This window comes from Colossoma macropomum, unplaced genomic scaffold (assembly GCF_904425465.1).
Source record: "Colossoma macropomum unplaced genomic scaffold, Colossoma_macropomum, whole genome shotgun sequence".
In the NCBI taxonomy this organism is placed as follows: Eukaryota; Metazoa; Chordata; class Actinopteri; order Characiformes; family Serrasalmidae; genus Colossoma; species Colossoma macropomum.
In genome coordinates this window covers 22,513,387-22,531,442 of record NW_023494793.1, presented here as the reverse complement: position 1 = coordinate 22,531,442, position 18,056 = coordinate 22,513,387, and the positions used below count along the sequence as shown (strand labels likewise).

Below are 18,056 nucleotides of genomic sequence, written 5' to 3'. Positions count from 1 at the left end.
CTAGCTAATCTTAGCTAACTGTTTTTATAGGGTATAGTTTTATAGGTGTTTAGTTGTTTTATTCTGCTCTTAAGTGTTTTTTTACACACCTTAAGTTCAGCTTATAATCCATTCAGCCAATGAAAAGTCACGGTGCTGCAGAAGGGTCCGCCCACCCAGTCTACATGGTAACAACTGTCATTACAGCGTGTGTTTGGAACGTGAAGGCAGTCAAGAAACCCCAAAAACTGGCAATAAACATTTTGCTTTCTGATCTTCTTCGAATTTAAGTGCCATTTGTTTGGTGTAGGCTACTCAATGTAATCAATATTATTTGATGACTTGTGTGTTTACTGCTCAGTTTAAAATGTGTAATATAATAAAGCATGTTAGTTAACGCAACTTGAATGTAACGTAGCGTAATGACTGATACTTAGCTAGCTAGCCTGCTAATGTCAGCCATTCATTGCAATGGGTATCTAAATACGAATGTATCTAATGTAAAAGTAATTGGACATGTTTTTGAGTTTAGGTCACATAATGAAAGAGGAAGTTTAGTATTTCTGTTGCAATAGTGGTTGTTTTGACAAGCATTTGACGATTTGCTTTATAGCCTCTGCTTTGTTGAGAAGCTTGTTTGAATTTCTGTGTGATATATTGCTAGTTTAATGAATGTGTCGTAAACTTTTAGGAGTTTTTTCTATGGTGTTAGTTTAATTTATTTAGAAAATGTCTGTACCTCTTAGTTACAATTATTTATTTTATGTCAGATGTTGTTCCATTTTCTAGACTGTTCTAAATAAATATTCTTGCTTTCTATAGAAGTGATGTTTTTCATTATGACAATTAAACAAAAACACACATTTTATAATGCATTTTTGCTGCAAACAACAAAACAAAACAAAAAACACATTAAACTAGTGTTCCCCAAGTAAAACGGGCCATTTCCACTCCTGGGTATGATGGTATGATTTTCTGACAATGACCAGGCATGAACTAACACAGGTCAAAAAGGTCAATTTTGACTTTAAGGTCACCTTCATTTTGTAACAAAAATAAATCTATAATTACAATAACTATCACAATGTGCAACTTCTAATCACTTTACATAAGAGTCAGTTAACGCATGTTATTTATTCTGGCCATCTCGATCAATCTGAGGCTCTGATTAGCAAGATTAATCTACTATTAATACTATTAACCTCTTAAAATCCCAGGCTTATTACATACTAAGGCTCATCATTCAGTAAATAAAGGGACTTCGGTAAAAACTGGCTGAGTTTTTCTTAGATTATAGAAGTGTATCAAACTTTGAGCCTGCCATTGGGCCCTGGCCATTTAAGGGGTTAATAGTAGTCAACTATTAACTAGCTAGCTAGGTGCATTTTTGCCCTTAAGAGCCATCATAAATACACGTTGAATACAAATCTATTTATGTGGGTTAGGCCTGCTGTATGAAGACACATTTGATTATATCTTGGCCCACGCTTGGTTTTTGTCTGCTACTAGGCATGAGTGCAGGTTTGAGGTTTTGAACCTTCTGGGTTGGCTTTGGTTTGGTCCCAAATCAGAACAGGTGGCTGTTCCTTTCGTTGGCCTTTGAAAATGACTTAATTAAGAGAGTATCTCTCAAGAACATAAATTGAAGAAAACAGCAGCAAAGTCTCCTGAGCAGCTGCATGGTAAAAGCACTGAATACAAAACAGAAACATGTCTTACACGTGTCAAAGCTTCAAGGTCCAGCCCATATCTCATACCGTCTAACTGGTGTTCAAATGAAACCCATCCACTCACATTCAGTCACTGAATGTGGTGTAGGCAGGACTACTATAGTGGCAATAGTACATGGCCTTCTGTTCTTTGAAAGAGACTAGATAATATACTTTTATACATAGAGCACATCTTATTAAAGTATGCTTGCAGGATGACTGACAGTTTGACTGTCTAGGTTCAGAAACCATATGGTGAACCTTTTCAGCAAGCAATCTCATTTACTATAACAATAACTGTGATAACCGAAATCACACGTCACTAAAAATAAACACTTTCTCAGTGACTCACATACTCCCGGTGGAAGTTCAAACAGGAACACCTGTTCATTTCCTCCCAGCTGCATAAAATTACTCAATATCCTGTTAACCTGGATTATTTGATACCAGGGAGATCAGTGGGAAATCTCTGTATAAGAGGACTTTAACTGTATTGTTGTGGGCACATGATTACACAGAAACCTCACCAACTAATTATAATATAGTTTTTTGTATTTAGTCTTATTTTTCCACACCTTCAAAGTTCAGTCTTAGACATTAGTAGTATTTCCTGCTTTTCATGATCCAAGTAATCTCAAACACATTCAGTGATGATGAGGACTGGACTTTGAGCCGGTCAGGGATTTTTCTGAGAACACCAGCAGCTTCTTTGATTCGCAAATTTTCTTATATCCTTTTTTCAGTAATGACTTTTTAACAGCTACGCATCCTTTCAGACTCATAGTGTTGAGTTGTTTTCTCACAGCGGCAAGATGAATAGAAACATCTGTGGATTTTCAAGTCCCAATTTTGGAAGCTCCTCCTTTCCCTTAAGCAAGTACATTATCTCTAATATCCTTAGAAATATCTCCTGAAAAATGAGTAACTTGTAAATAATGGCTGTTTGGACTGGGAATTAAATAAATTAAGGGTGGCCGCTGTCCCGTGCAGCACTGTAGGGCTCTAAATGTATATAAATGGTTGCAATTTGTTACTTTCACTGAAACGTGGCTTCTTTTCATCTCTGCTGCAGGAGAAAGTAAGACTTTTTTTTCAGTAACTTGGCTTTTTAAGACTAGCTCAGTTAGCATGAATGCAATACTGCTAAAAGTGCTAAGAAGTCGCAACAGGAGGGGAAGCTTCCTTTCAAGCTCTTGTCAGCAGTGCTGAAATGACTACAATACACACTTTAAAAGAAAGGTGCCAAAAGGGGTTCTCTGGGCGACTCAACAGAAAAAACATTTTTGGTTCCATACAAAACCGTTCAATGGGTGGATCTTTAAAAGGAAGGATTTTCTAAATAAAATGTGAGAGTGAAGAACCTTTAGAGTATTTGAAGGTTTTTCAACTCACAAATTTCTTTTTTTCACACATGGAGCCAAACATGGTTCTTCTACACACAAGTTGTTAAACTGCCATTTGGTTGGTACCCTTTACATCAGTATAAGGTGGTATCCTCAATGATTCGTCTTCAGTACCTTTAGTTAGGTAACATACGTTTTAAGTTGTATTGACTCTGTACACCATCTGTCTTGACTTTTTACATTATTTTCACTTTTAAAACTTTAGGTTATGTATAGGTACAGATATGTACCTATCCCCTAAGAAAAACTTATTTAACGAACACAATTAGACCTTAAGATTAATGTTTTACCTTTGAGGGTACATTTACTTTGTATCTTAATGTAGAAAGATGTACTGTACCTTTTTTCTGACACTGTGGCATCACTGTAGCACCTTTTTTAAAGAGTGTACCGTCAGTTGTTATTAATCAGCATTTTTAAGAAAGCTCATAGCCAGTGGTGGCAAAATTCACAGTTCAAACTTGAAAATGAGACATCCTTTCAAGCACCTGTTCACTTTGGTGAGATACATTCACATAGCGTTTGCAAGTGGAATGATGCTTCCTCTACAAGCGTGCTGAGAACTGCACTGAGAGTGTAATGATGGATGATTTCCTTTGGCTATTATTATTAATAATGATGAAATGGCATTTAGCACTACAGTTTAAACCAGTACATGACAGAAACTGCTGAGCTTACTTGCATGTTAGATCTACTGTACACATCTGATTAATGCTAAGACTTATGGAAGACATCATACTAACCCATTATATCTCACGAATACTGGAGACACCAAAAGCTCCAGAGGTATGCAGCCCTTTCTGAAAAACACTCCATTTTAGAGGTGTGAAAATGTGCTGCTGCATCTTGATGCGTCACTCTGAAGGTGGTGATTCAACTGCAGCAATTTTGGAATGTAAGAATCTGTTATAATTGAATACAGTGATATTCAATAAAGTATGCACTAGTTCCTTCGGTCACATCTATATGGTCTGTGAATGTTTAATTACAGTTCTGTGTCATACAATCGCATGCAGAAGTTTGAACACCACTGGTCAACTTACGTGTTTTAACACTCTACAGGGAACAAACTTAAATTGTGCAAAATGCTGAGTTTTACATATTGAAAAAAAAAAACATAAAATAAATGTTTACATGTTTCATAACTTTTGCACATTACACATTTTTCTCCAATATGTTACATTCAGCAAATCTGCAGTAACAGTGCATTAAGATGTGCAGATGTTTGTTCTCTGTAGAGGATGTTTTAACTTATTTTCACTTAGAAGACCAAGAAAACGTACTAATTTGGCCAAAACTTTTGTGCGCGAATGTATAACCAAACAAGTCAAATTTGGTGAAATTTGAGATTTAATGCAATCATAAACTAAAGGAATCGAGGTCAGAGATTATAACCATTGCTTTTCCATCTTTTCTAGCCATCTGATGGGGCAGGAAGCTTAGTGCAGCCTCCCTGTGCTCTATGACCCACTGCTTGAGAAGCAAGTTTAGATGAATGTAGTGAATTAACCATCCCATCTGTACTCTACTCTACTGACAGTATTAATGTGTTTTACAGTTATTATAAAACGGTTTAGAATTTCAGGACAGTGTGTTTTCCTGTCAGACTTTAATCAAACTACCATAAGTCCCCATTTATTTGTGCAGTTTTTAATGTCGTGACACATGTTCCTTCAGGCCCGAGTGCTTGAGTCAGTAAATCATGAGTCAACAGTGACCTCCACTGGACACGCTGAGCATGAGCACTCAGATGTTACAGATGTTTCTTTGAGTAAATAAACAGGACTCTCTCTTATGGCCTTAACGATTTACATTTCTTAAACATCCGGGTAGTCATAACTTGATTAATGGTTAACTAATAGCACGGATGCCGCTCAGCAAAAGATAAGTACATTTGCTTAAGAGCCGCACCTCTTTTTCCGAGCTGCACCGCTGTAGCCTAACGTTTATCCGTCTGAGTAGAATTAACAAGGAAGTGCAAGTTCGTCTTTTGTTGACGCCTTCCTTCCTGTGACTTTCGTAACGCCTTCACACACCGAACAGGAGAACAGCGTGGACGGTAAGGGCTGATGTTTGAACTGAAAGAGGCCAGTAGGGACTTGTTTAATGTGACGATATACGCAGCAGAATTACAGCAGAATTGCCGGCCTTCTGGAAATCGTTTACATCCAGGAAACGACACAACAATTTGCTGTAAACATTAACTGGAATAACTGGCACGTCCACAAGTTGTACTACAGCTGGTAAGATGAAAGATGACCCTATTTTGTTTATGTAGTTTCATTTCATTACACAGTTAACCCAGTTATATGGCTCTCTGATCTTTGTTCAGGTTTGACATATTAAATGTTGGGAAAATGCAGCAGTCTTGAGAGCTTTTTGAGGTTTAAAGTTACTTGAAGTTGGACTTAGAACGCATTTCCTAGCTACCAAATCTATGTACTCTCTTAAAAAGGTCTAAAAGGTGCCACGAAGGTACGTGTGGTACGCCTGCCCCTCAGGGTAAGGGGTAGGAGAATGTCTTTCAGGGTATGTCAAAGTGAATTTAAAAGTTGATGAATCAGCCGGAGTTACACAGGTACTTCTCCAATTCGGACGACACAAACAGCTTCCAGCACACAGCGAACTCGAGCTGGGTATTTTCACTCTTTTATTGTAAAAGGCTGTATTTGGAGAGGAAAGTGTTTCACTCCGGACCTTTCTGAGCGCCGCACGTTCAGGAGAAACCAAACCAGAGAATTTGTAGCGAGGAGAAATAACAGCTGGTTAATGAGAAGCCTGGCCGCTTCCTCTTCTCCCGTTATATCAAAACCAGGACTGATAAACGCCAGAGGGCGCCCGCGAGCGAGTCCTCAATGAAATGGGGGTGAATCGAGCTAAAAAGGCTAGAACGAAAAGTTGAAATAGTTTCTGATCACTTGCCCAGAACTTTCATTTCCTTTTAGAAAGTAGAAGCATGTATTTCACTAAACCGTACCTGCATGTTTCCTTTTTGTTACAGAAAGCGCCCTCTAGCGTTTGAGAAACCCGGAAGACATTAGAGTGATAATTCCAGTTTTTTTTTTTCAATAAATGTACAAACAATCACGGCAGTGGAGTGTACACTTGTTTACTTAACACGAACCCAGAGCAGTCGGCAATTCAAAAAAAAAGAAAAGTAGGTTAGAGACAATTACATCTCTCTGGGGTCTTTCCAACAATATTTATATTAATCTTAGTAACTTTTTTGCATTTTTGTTTTTCATGCACTCTTAAGGTTCTGAAGAAGTACATTAGATCGTTGTGGAATATGTAGAAAGATGGTGTTGTTTTCATGTGCCTTATGTATGAAACATTTTATTAACAATAAAATAACATTTATGACCATTTCAGAATCTGTGTCTTGGAGAGGCATTCCATATATAATATCTGTCTTTGTAAACTCACTTAGACCCAAAATATTTAGACATAAAATACAGAAAGCACAAACATGTTCATCCAAATTAAACCTTTGTCTCAGATATTCTTTAGACGGATATTTTCCATTCATTATCTTGAAATGAACTTTAGAAATGACCTTGAAATTAACTTTACCTTGAAATGAGCTTTTGGAAGGTACGTAGTTCTGAGTTTACATATATAAACCTTTGGGGAACAAAGAAGGATTACATTTCTGAAACAAACATTTGGGTACAAATTCCAGAGAAGAGACAACTTGTAGAGAGGAAAATTACCACTCTGTAATGTTTTTCGGGTTTCTCAAAGGCTAGAGGGCGCTCTAATGAATGGACTCGCTCGGGATGGAGCATTTGAGCAAAATCATAGTTTATAAATGCTTAAACATTTTAAATGTAAAAGAATACAGTCATTTCCAGAACACTGAATAGCATAAAACATTTTAACACCGATGTTATATTCTTAAGCACCTTTGAACTCGAGTTATGAAAACAGCACCTCATGTACGTTCATGATGTCAGACCGTGAACAGCCGACGAGCTGCTCCGCTCACCACCCAATCAACACTCAGTAGCAGTAGTGCCAACGTCCTGCTGGCAAAAAAAACGTTTGCTGTAGAAAAAAGGAAACATATAAGGAAACGGTACACTGTTTGTCGAGTACTGAATGTGGATGAATCCCAAATGATTATATTTTTAGCAATATTATGCACTGTTGTGGTGCTGGAATAAGTATTTCAATTCCTATGTAGTGCGCTATGTAGGGAGCAGAGAGCCGTTGATTCAGCCCCACGTGGGTAGAGGGGCGCTGTTAGACTGGCAGAAGACAACTTGCGCTGGTAATTTGGTGACAACAGTGCTATGTTATGATATTTTCGCTGTTATATGATAAAAAGTTCTTGAAATGTCTGCAGTATACAGTGATTGGCCACCGAACGTTCTTTTCCTCATTCAGCAGCCCATGGTTGCATGGCAACGATGCCGTACTCTAAAGGAACTACATTTCTTGGCAAAATACTTGTATATGTCGTTTATTATTAATAATTACTTAAATAAGTTTCTAAAACATTGTGTATTTTAACATATCTTATGTTGGCCGCAGTTTTATAAAAGCGATAAGCCACTCGAGGCCCTGCGTTACTGTGATTTTATCACAGGGAAGGGGTCTGTAGGCACTCTGCTTGGCGGTAAAATTGCAGTAACACATGGCCTCGAGTGGCTTATTGCTTTAATAAACTTTCTCTCTTTGTCCCTCAACCTGCGTGTGTTTTAGCTTCGTTTTGATGCTGGTTGACCAGCATACCAGTAATTACTGCTGACTAGCATACCAGCATCCAAAACACAACATATGCTGGCTTTGCTGGTGACCAGCCATGCTGGTCTTTTCTGGTTTTCCTAGCAGGGCGTAGTGAGGTATTAGTTTGTAGCGCTGTTAAAGTCTGAGTGGATGATGTTGCTGTCATTTACATGATCTTTGGCCTGGGTTTGTGAGTGTAAAGAACTTTTTAAAGGACCTTCATTAAAAGGGGCACTACAAAGGATTCCAAGGATTGGTTCCCTAAAGAATGAGTTCAATAGATGGTTCTTAATGGCATAAAAAATAACATTTTTGTACATGACATATGTACTTTAAACTTTAAAAGGGGCTTCACACTCACACATCTCATTTACAAAAAATGTTCTCTAAATAACCATCCACTGAACCGTTTTTGGGGAAACAAAAGTGGTTCTTCTATAGCACCACTTTAGCACCAATTTTTAAGGGTGTATCATAATTTTCATTTTCAATATATGATGTACTGATATTCACTAGGTATTAAATACATGTACACTCTTAGAAAAAGATGTCACAAAGGGTTCTTTGAGCAATGGCATAGAAGAACCACTTTTGGCTCACTAAATAAATATGTTTGAAAAGAGATTTATGAGGGTGAATTTAAAGAACCTTCACACAATGAAGAGAGTCTTTACCAATTTAAGGGTTCTTCCTAGAGCTGTTACGTTATGTGGAGGTTCTTGAAAATTTAAAAGGGTTCTTCACACATACACCTCATTTACAAAAATGGTACTCTAAAGAACCATCCACTGAAAGGTTCCTTAGGGAACCAAAAGTTCTTCTATGGCATCATGTAAATAACACTTTCAATTTTAAGAGTGTACTTGTTTGTAAATAACTTGTTGTAAATAACTACCAACTGTTTTTATCATTTGCCTTTTGCAGAGAATATGAAGCAATCCCATTCTGTGAATGGAACCTTACGGTACGTTTTGATCTCTGCACTTGCCATTGGAGGGGTCATCCTCCTGTACCTTGCTTCTCTTCCGAGCACCCGTACCTTCTGCCCACCACACTATGCCCAGCCTTCTCAGTATTCAGAGCAGTACAACAAAACGTCTCCTCAGCCACCTCCCAAGCCTGTGCTTTTATTGTGGTTTTGGCCTGAGAACTATTGGTTTGACCTGAGCAACTGCAAGACCTTGACGGACATTGATGGCTGTTTCCTGACAGACGACAGGTCTTTGTACAGTACAGCAGACGCAGTGCTCATTTTTCACAAGGCGATCAAATGGGACCTGTCCAACCTTCCTCCTCCTCGTCCTTCCAAACAAAGATGGATTTGGTTCCATGTCGAATCACCGACAAACACACATAGAATCCCGGGCCTGGAGAACCTCTTCAATCTCACGCTGGGTTATAGGCAGGACGCTGACATCATTGTGCGTCACCACCTGACCGTCAGACAAAGTCCAGAGGAAGAGTTTGTGATGCCCAAAAAGGACAAGTTGGTTTGTTGGATTGTGAGCAACAACAACCCCTCCACTGGTACGGGAGTCAGGAGCAAATATTATATGGAGTTGAAAAAACACATCGATGTGCATGTGTTTGGAAAGGCCTTTGGACGTTTCTTGGCATATGAGGACTACTATCCCACCATAGCTAGCTGCAAATTCTACCTGTCTTTTGAGAACTCCATCCACAGGGACTACATCACTGAGAAGCTAAACGGACCACTTGTAGTAGGAACAGTTCCAATAGTCTTGGGGCCCCCGAGACAAAACTACGAAAACTTCGTTCCTAGTAGCTCATTCATTCATGTGAATGATTTTCCTAGTGCAAAGGACTTGGCACAATATCTGCTTCAGCTGGACAAAGATGAAAATCTTTATCGCAGCTATTTTCAGTGGAGGAAACATTTTGCTGCAAAACCTCACCTCATATTACAGAAACAAGAGTTTATAAAGCCCATTTGTACTGCTTGCGATTATATAGGAAAGCACAGTGAGTATAAGGTCAAAAAGGACATCTATAAATGGTACTTTTCAGAATAAAAAACCCATAAAAACACACTTCACATCAGCCCTGACTAGATATTATTTGTTGTTAGTTTGCTTTTAAAACGTACTCTAAAAAATGGGAACTTTTTGTTATTTATGTTACGTGCTACATATTCTTAATAAATGGATAAAGAGAATTCATCCATTATTTAGTTTCCTAATATGTTTATTGAACATATAACAAAAGCTTCTGACTGAGGCCTCTTTTCCACTGCAGGGCCGAACGGTTCTGAGCATGGAGGGTAATGGTTCTTTGTGGCTTTTCCACGCTGACACAGTTTGACATGGAACAATCTCAAACCAAATTCTAATTGTTAAACTGGGTTGATGACCAGGAGAGAGTACCTAGATAGCATTAGTTTAGCTAGAATGCTGCCAGCTCTGATCACCACAGAACAGGTTTGATTCTGACTAACAAGAGCTTTGCTGACACAAGGTTAGATGGTAACTTAAATTTGAGGAAACAAAGTCGAGTGGCTGGTGTTGGAGGGACAGAAAGCCGAAACTAAACGTGTTCCGAGGTGCTGTTTGTGTTCTTTGGAGCTGTGCTATCCTAGCTAAGCTAATGCTAGCCGTCTCTTCTCTCGTAGCTAACTTAGCTTAGCTAAAAAGATCCAAACACCCCAGTACAGTTTTGATTCAGCTAACCGGTGCTCTACTATCACAATTATAGACGATAAAAACTTCAGCAAGAGCAAAGTCGACTGATCTGTGTCGGAGTGACAGAAAGCTGAAATTGAGTGTACTTTGCCTCACACCGCAGTACACACTTGCTTCCAGCAAACCGATGCTTAAATAACAACCGTTCAGAGGATAAAGACTTATAAATGAGAGCACAAATTCGAATGACTGGTGTGGAAGTGACAGAAATAGGTGGTAACAAATAGGTGGTGTCTGAGCTGCCCTGCTGGGTAACGCTAATTCTAGAGTAGTTTGCCAGCCACAGGTGAAACTCACCACAAACCAGGCTCAGTTTCAGTGACTGATGTTCAAATAACACCTGTTTAGAAGGTAAAGAATCTGAGAGCATGCTGAGAGACTGATTTTGGAGTGACAGGTGGAGTCAAACGTATTTTGTGGTGGGTGGTGTTTGTAGCTATTAGCCTGTTAGCAGTTAGCCACTTGTTTGTGTAGTTTTCTTCAGTATGTCTTGCTTCTGATTTAGCAGCACAACAGATGGAAGAAGAAACCATAACCGGTCTTATGAGTCCAGACCAGCACAGATGGTACAGTATGGCCCTGAGAACCATTTGGCTCGACGGTGGAAAAGAGGCCTAAATGTCTCCATCAACAGTATACTAATATATCATCGCTGTCCAATGAAAACCATGTATCTCCATTTTTGTTTCTTTTTACTTTTCTACATCATTTCAACACACCAGCTGTCCTTTACCTTGTGGAATAATTTCATGATGAATGGACCAATAGAAATGCTCTAAAATCACTTGTAACAATGGTTTTGATATGGTTTTTACGATATGGTTTTTAGGTTTTTCTGCTGCTGGTAATTATCCTACAAAGTGTTATTGTTATATTTCTGTTTGTGTGATGTTATATTGTTATTTATACAACAGTTAGTCCCGACCTTATAATCTGAATGGTTGAGAAGTGTTCTAAAAAAAAGCCATGCTGTCATCACAAATATCAGGCTTTTTCACACCATATATCATTCCGCTGACGCGTTGCCAAGTAACGACAAGGTTTATGCACACAAACCTGTTTTGTATTTGTGTGTATACAAAACGAGAAACTAATCAGATTAATGACTAAGATAACACATGACCTGCAGTCTGTTTGGCCAGACTCTGAATAAGATTTTGACTGTAGACGCACATCAAATTCTGAATCTGTCATTACCATGAAAACTGTTAGGTCGACTGCAGTGACAGCAGAACAGCTGAACACGCTGGAATTGGCTAGAAATGAACAGAATACAATTCGATAAACAACTCGAGCTGCAAAGCTTTACAGACTGGCTGTAACAAAATGACATTGAGGTTAATTTGGCAACAATTGAAAAGGCTGAGCTGAACTTGATATTTTTACAGTTCTGTGGCTCTATTCTTACCCCAAAAGGAGAGCCTTACAGTATCAGCAGTTAACCTTGACTCTGCACAGGGCTCAGCAGGCTAGGCAGTTGATACCTTTGCATAGCAGCAACTCATTTGTTGTGGAACTACTTTTCGGTGGTATTGTCAGTATTCAGGCATATTCAGTATGAAATTCAGGACTGCTATGATTTATTTCATTTCTTTATTTTGTAAAAACTTGTATAAAAGCAGTAAAACACTCCAGCTTGTGGTATCATGAATAACATTAAGTTTTAAAAATTAAACAATGTTTTTGCAGCAAAGAAATTAAGTATTATTTTCACAAGTTGAAATTCAGAGGTTAGGGTTTGGGACAGTCATTAGAAAATACTCTATAAATGATGATTTTGTGTATATTTAGTTTATTACAATCTCAATTAATGCATTGGGTAAATCTTTAAGGTCTGAACAGTTTTTTTTGTTGTTGTTGTTTTTTGTTGTTCTTACTACCGCAGTTTGAACTAATTCCGTAGAATGGTCCATATACTCTATGAATATGTATAAATTGCACCAATCCTGCTGTACCAGAGCCAGTTTACGGGGACCCTGACCACGTCCTATTTCTCCCTTTATATCAGAACATGACTGCAAAATGCCATGGGACACGGGGGTAAATGGAGCTAAATGGCTAAAAATGAAATGTTAAAAATCTTCCTTTAATTTTGAAAAGCAGAAGGATGTATTTAACTAAAAAAATTAACTTACCTGTATCTTTCCTTTTCATACAGCAAGTAGGGAGTAGGATGCTAGCATTACTGATGCTGATTAGTTGGCATTACTGCCACTCAGTGCTGATTAGTTGGTATGACTACTACTGAGTGCTGATTGGTTGGCAAGCTGATCAATTTATTAGCTGAGTGAAGTAGTTTGTGCTCACTGATGTCATAAAGATACATAAGGAACCCTTAGAAACTCCTGTAACTGGAGTTCAAAAGTGCTCAAAAATGATTTTGCTCTAATGTTCTATATTAACCCAATCATTTTGGACTCGCTCAGGAGCGCCCTCTAGCACTTGACAAACCTGGAAGACATTACTGAGTAGCATTTCTTGGCTGTGCTTGAAATAGCCTACTACCAAACGCTTGCATACTGATTCTTCCTAAAAGTAGTAAGTAGTATTCAGTATGTGACCAAGTTATGCTCCATTTTCCCTCTTGTTCTTTTTTCTTTTTTTTCTGCATTGTCTTGCAATCCTTTCTTTGTCGTTCTATTGATACTTGTGTGTTTTCACTCCTTTCATGTTTTTTTAATGTATTTTCTATTGACAGATGTCTTGTTCTTTGCACTGTAATTTTTGTTGAATCCATTAAAGCAAAATAACAAGCTTCTGACCTCGCTAATTCACCCAAATAAAGAGCAATGCATTCAACTCTGTCTCCTCATTATTCACCACCATCACTGTAATGTTTTATCTAACAAGATTTCATCAACCTTAACACACGAAGGTAATAAGAGGGTACGGTGGAGGGTGTGTCTGCAGTGTCCAGTGCTTTTAAGGCGGTGTTAAAAAAAAAATTAAAAGTAAAAGCACCGTTTTCAATGTAGATAAATGTAACATCATTTTTCTAGTTATAGTGAACTATGCTGCCTGTCACTGCATAAAACTATAGAAACAGCCAGTTAAAACAGAAGTTAAAGGGGAATTCCACTGATTTTTCTAAATTTCTGTATAATCCAGTGGTTGAGATGTAAACAAAGTCATTCAGAGTTGTTGCATGTGAAATGATTCATTTGCAGAGGAGTTTACTGACTCAGATTTCTTTACAGTAGTGGCGATAAGAACCAGCAGTTCTGAAGTTTACAACTATTTTATTTACTATCCAAAACCACCAGTGAACTTACACATGTCTTCTGTGTTTTTTATGTAACGTTTATGACAGTACAATAATGGTCAATCTGAAAAAAATAAGTTTTCTTTGGGGACTATTTTGCCATGGTACATCCTTGATGTATGCTTCCACCTTGACTGGATTCAAATAATTTGATTACAAGATGTTTTATATCACAACTTTATCACCAAACTACTGTAAAACAGTGTCTCAGACATCAGGCAGTGTATTCATAAGCGTTTCATATAAAATATAAACATACACGCTGAAAAACGGCTAGCTACGATTGCTAAGCAGGCCTTGAGATGGTCTGATTGGCTCAGTCTCTGAAGTAGGCAATCCATTGGCGCCGCTGCTCTAGTACAGCACAGCTTTGTATACAGGATACTGTACAGTATGTTACTGATGAAGAGCTCTCCCCATGAATCTGTACTTTGGAGTACCAGGTTTATCACTTTAATAGAAAGTCTGTCTTTAAAGCCGACTGGTTCGAAAGAGGAATCGTCTTTGTTCAATTACTGGATATTAATGGGTGTTTCTTGCCTTTCAACTACTTATAAGCTTTATGAAAAGATCTGTAAATCAACTCCCTCAGCTTTCCTAAGTCTCATCCCAACTGTATCTTCTAAATTTCTTTATTTTAGTCCAGTTTTTCACTGCCTACTTTGAAAGTCTCTAATATAGACCTGTTTGGTTCAAACTATAGTAACAAGTGGATTAGTCATGAATTTAAACGTCTTCTTTTTGGTGATTTTTACTCTCCTACTTCCTGTGATGTTGAGGTGTCAATGCGAGACAACGCCTTTTATTTTTACCTGTTATTTCTGGTTGCTCCTAAAGTTAAAGAGAGACATTACAAAATTAGGTTTAACATCTCTCAGTGTGATTATACCAGTCAGTTTTGGAGAGATGTTCACAGTTGGTTGTCATTAAAAATTAATAACGTCTCTTTTTGAATGACATGATGTTTTTTTTTTTGTAAACAAAATGTGGAGCCACTCATATTCGATTTCATAAATTTCATTATTCTTTGGAGTAAATATCCTAGTCATATTTGTGAATGGAAAAATGTACATCCACTTTTTATTTGTTTATTTGTGACTTTACTCAGCTCCTTTAAAGTTTTACATTTAAAACTACATGTCCACAAAGAACTTTCTAATCTGACTATTTGATGCTCTTTTTTTCTCTCTTGCTCGTTTTCTTTCTTTTTTCTTTATCTATCTGTTTTTCTCCACCTTTCGTTGTAGTTGTAATGACACTTGTGTAGTTTCACTTTTTTTTCCTTTCACATTTTTCTTTTATGCATTTTCTATTGACTAATTTCCCCCTTTTACACTGTAATTTTTGTCAACTCAATAAAAGCAAAAAATACTGATGAAGAGTAGCATGCAGTGTTCAGTACATACTGGTGCAGTGTGCTGTGCACAGTACACATATGCTATTTTGAACACAGCCCTGCTCTGTATATTCTCTACTAGTATGCGGATTGACACAGCCAGCTTGCACACCTCACTCCAGGGCGGCAGGGGGCAGCTATCCCTGCTCCGAGCACGAGTCTGTCCGGTTGAAGACGAAGTGCAAAACAGGAGGTTAATCAGCATGCGGGTTACGTGATAATATTTGAGTAAACTAGAAATATTTGGTTCATTATTTAGTCAAACTAGACATGGATAAATCAACGATGTGCTTGATAGAACACTACATAAAGCTTATTTAAACGGCAGGTTGCATGTTTTAAAACGTTAACCTAAGACCAAACGTCTCTCGGCTGCCTTGTGTCAAATGTTTCTCATGTTCAGCTTCGTAGGTAAGCTTGCTCCGCTCTCACTCAGTCACTAGAAGAAGCTTTTACCTTTACTTTGCTTGTTACACGTTTTTGTGGGCCGTGAGTGAGTTGGTTGGTAAAAGGTTTCAAGTTGCTGTTGCTCAGTCACACAAACCCAGTTATCTCCTTTGACCGCTGCGTCCAGTCCTGTTAGTCGTGGTCATCCAGTCCTGCAGCTTTTAAGCTCCGGCGCTTTACTCGTCATGCCCGTCCAGTGCAGCAGCTGTGCGCTGAACCGCGCCGTGCTCAAACGGCCCAAGACCGGTCACTCCTTGTGCAAAGCCTGCTTCTTCTGGGCGTTTGAGGAGGAGATTCATCACACTATCGTGTCCGGCCGCCTGTTCAGTCGCGGAGAGACAGTCGGCATCGGTGCATCAGGTGGGAAGGACTCCACCGTGCTGGCTCATGTTATGAAGGTGCTGAATGAGCGCTACGACTACGGCCTGAAGCTGCTGCTCCTCTCCGTGGACGAGGGCATCACAGGCTACCGCGACGACTCACTGGAAACGGTAAAAAGGAACCAGCAGCAGTACGACCTGCCTCTCAAGATCGTGTCCTACGAAGAGCTGTATGGCTGGACTATGGACGCCATCGTAAAGCAAGTGGGGCTAAAGAACAACTGCACTTTTTGCGGTGTGTTCCGAAGACAGGCACTAGACAGAGGTGCCATGATGCTGAATGTGGACAAGATATGTACAGGTACCTCTGCAGTCCTCTCTTTTCACTGTCTTCTATAACTTTAAAGGCTTGCCAAACTTTCATAAAACAATGTTTCATGAATCAGGCGGTGTTTTTATACCCATTTTATTTATTAGCTTTCTGGGAAATAGCTTTTAAAGGCATTGAACTCTTGAGATGTCTGGTTCCAGTCACCACCACTGTGAACAGTTCTTAACATCTTAACAATACAGAAATGTGGAAAAATCAGCATAATTGTTTTTATTGTCAGGTTTTGTAGAAGTGTTTAAGCTGAGAAATCGCCAAACTGTATTGGACACCAGCCTTTTAGGACCAGAATTGAGGAACCCTGTTCTATGGTCATTAAGACCATGCAGTGTTAAAACTATTTCAGCTTTGAGTACTCAAATCAGCTATCCTTTTATTTCTAGGTCACAATGCAGATGATGTGGCAGAGACAGTGCTGATGAACGTCCTTCGCGGCGACATTGCCCGTCTGCGCCGCTGCACAGCCATCAGTACAGCCAGTGACGGTGAAGGGGCGATACCGCGCTGTAAACCTTTGAAGTATGCCTATGAGAAAGAGATTGTCCTCTATGCATACTTCAAAAAACTTGACTACTTCTCCACTGAGTGCATCTATTCACCCAACGCCTACCGCGGTCACGCGCGCACCTTCCTGAAAGACCTAGAAGCGGTCAGGCCTAGTGCTATTATGGACGTCATCCACTCTGGGGAGAACCTCTCAGTGAAGGAAGGCGTGAAGATGCCAGTCCAGGGGACATGCACGCGATGTGGGTACATCTCCAGCCAGGCCCTATGCAAGTCCTGCGTGCTCCTGGAGGGTCTGAACCGAGGTCTGCCCAAGCTTGGAATAGGCAAGCACCACCGGCTCCATGGCAAGATCCTGGCCCAGCAGCCTCTAACCCAAGAGGAGGAGAAGAAGCTGAAGGCAGTAGACTTTTAATGGGACACTAGGCTTTAATGACTTTCTGGGATGGGTAGGGGATGGGGCCAAACTTATATTTATTATTTTTTTTGTAGGGAGACTTTTTGGCTTTTGCTTTCTTGCAACTTTTGTGATAAAAGCATATCCTAGAACTCGTACAATAAAGAAAACTTCCTCAACTGTTTTGTTTTTGCTTGTGTGTTTATGCAAGTGACACAGATATTACGAACCATCTGGGTGTGAGATGTTCTTGTCCACCCCGTCCACAGCCATGTAGATATTACAGATGTAATAAACACTGCGCACCTTGGTTGGATGTCCTTTAGAATACTCGTAATAAATAGCTGCAGATAATATGTAAGCAAGAGAAGCTGGCAAATACAGAAATATCACAGCTCACTCAAGTCATGCAGCTATACACTTGGGTTTAGAGTAGGAGTGGGAAATGTGACAATGTTTTTCTGAGCATATTGTGAATAGCGGCAGTTCTTAATGAGCACTGACCAACTGCATTTTTCATTACACAAAGCGCATTATTAGTCCTGTTTTAACTGGGTTTAGTGCATGCAATAGTGCATACAAGTGATTGCACTCGTTTTTGAGTGGTTCTTTTTTTTTTGTCCGTACTAATATATAAAACTAGAAAAACTAAATATTGATGTGTTGTGTATCATGATGTATTTTTGCCATATTGCCCAGTCCTAGTTTCGAAATGTAAAACACAGACTTGTGTACAGTTTGAATTCAGTTGCTGACTAGATTTTTTTTTTCTGTAGTTTTATATTTTAAAGGATAAAAATATTTGACTAAGATGATGATTT

At 38.9% G+C, this 18,056-nt stretch overlaps 3 protein-coding genes across 7 annotated transcripts in view; all 3 read left to right on the top strand.

Moving 5' to 3' along the window:
- Positions 1-4,876: 4,876 nt before the first annotated feature.
- On the top strand, positions 4,877-13,320 carry LOC118813491 (4-galactosyl-N-acetylglucosaminide 3-alpha-L-fucosyltransferase 9-like). Of its 2 annotated transcripts, none has more exons than XM_036578858.1 (2): positions 4,877-5,150; positions 8,747-13,320. In XM_036578858.1, the coding sequence occupies exon 2, from the start codon at positions 8,752-8,754 to the stop codon at positions 9,853-9,855; it is 1,104 nt and encodes a 367-aa protein (XP_036434751.1). In that variant the 5' UTR covers positions 4,877-5,150; positions 8,747-8,751; the 3' UTR covers positions 9,856-13,320. The 2 variants fall into 2 exon arrangements, with proteins under 2 accessions (XP_036434751.1, XP_036434750.1); XM_036578857.1 differs by having other exon boundaries at positions 4,881-5,334.
- Positions 13,321-15,347: 2,027 nt separating this feature from the next.
- Positions 15,348-18,056, top strand: part of pxnb (paxillin b) — a 43,650-nt gene continuing 40,941 nt past the window's right edge. For all 4 annotated transcript variants that reach the window (XM_036578855.1, XM_036578851.1, XM_036578854.1 and 1 more), the window contains exon 1: positions 15,348-15,590. The gene's annotated coding sequence lies outside the window, so the exon portion shown is untranslated. The remainder of the gene's footprint in view (positions 15,591-18,056) is intronic.
- On the top strand, positions 15,584-17,406 carry ctu1 (cytosolic thiouridylase subunit 1 homolog (S. pombe)). The gene is made up of 2 exons (XM_036578856.1): positions 15,584-16,307; positions 16,718-17,406. The coding sequence occupies exons 1-2, from the start codon at positions 15,812-15,814 to the stop codon at positions 17,251-17,253; spliced, it is 1,032 nt and encodes a 343-aa protein (XP_036434749.1). The 5' UTR covers positions 15,584-15,811; the 3' UTR covers positions 17,254-17,406.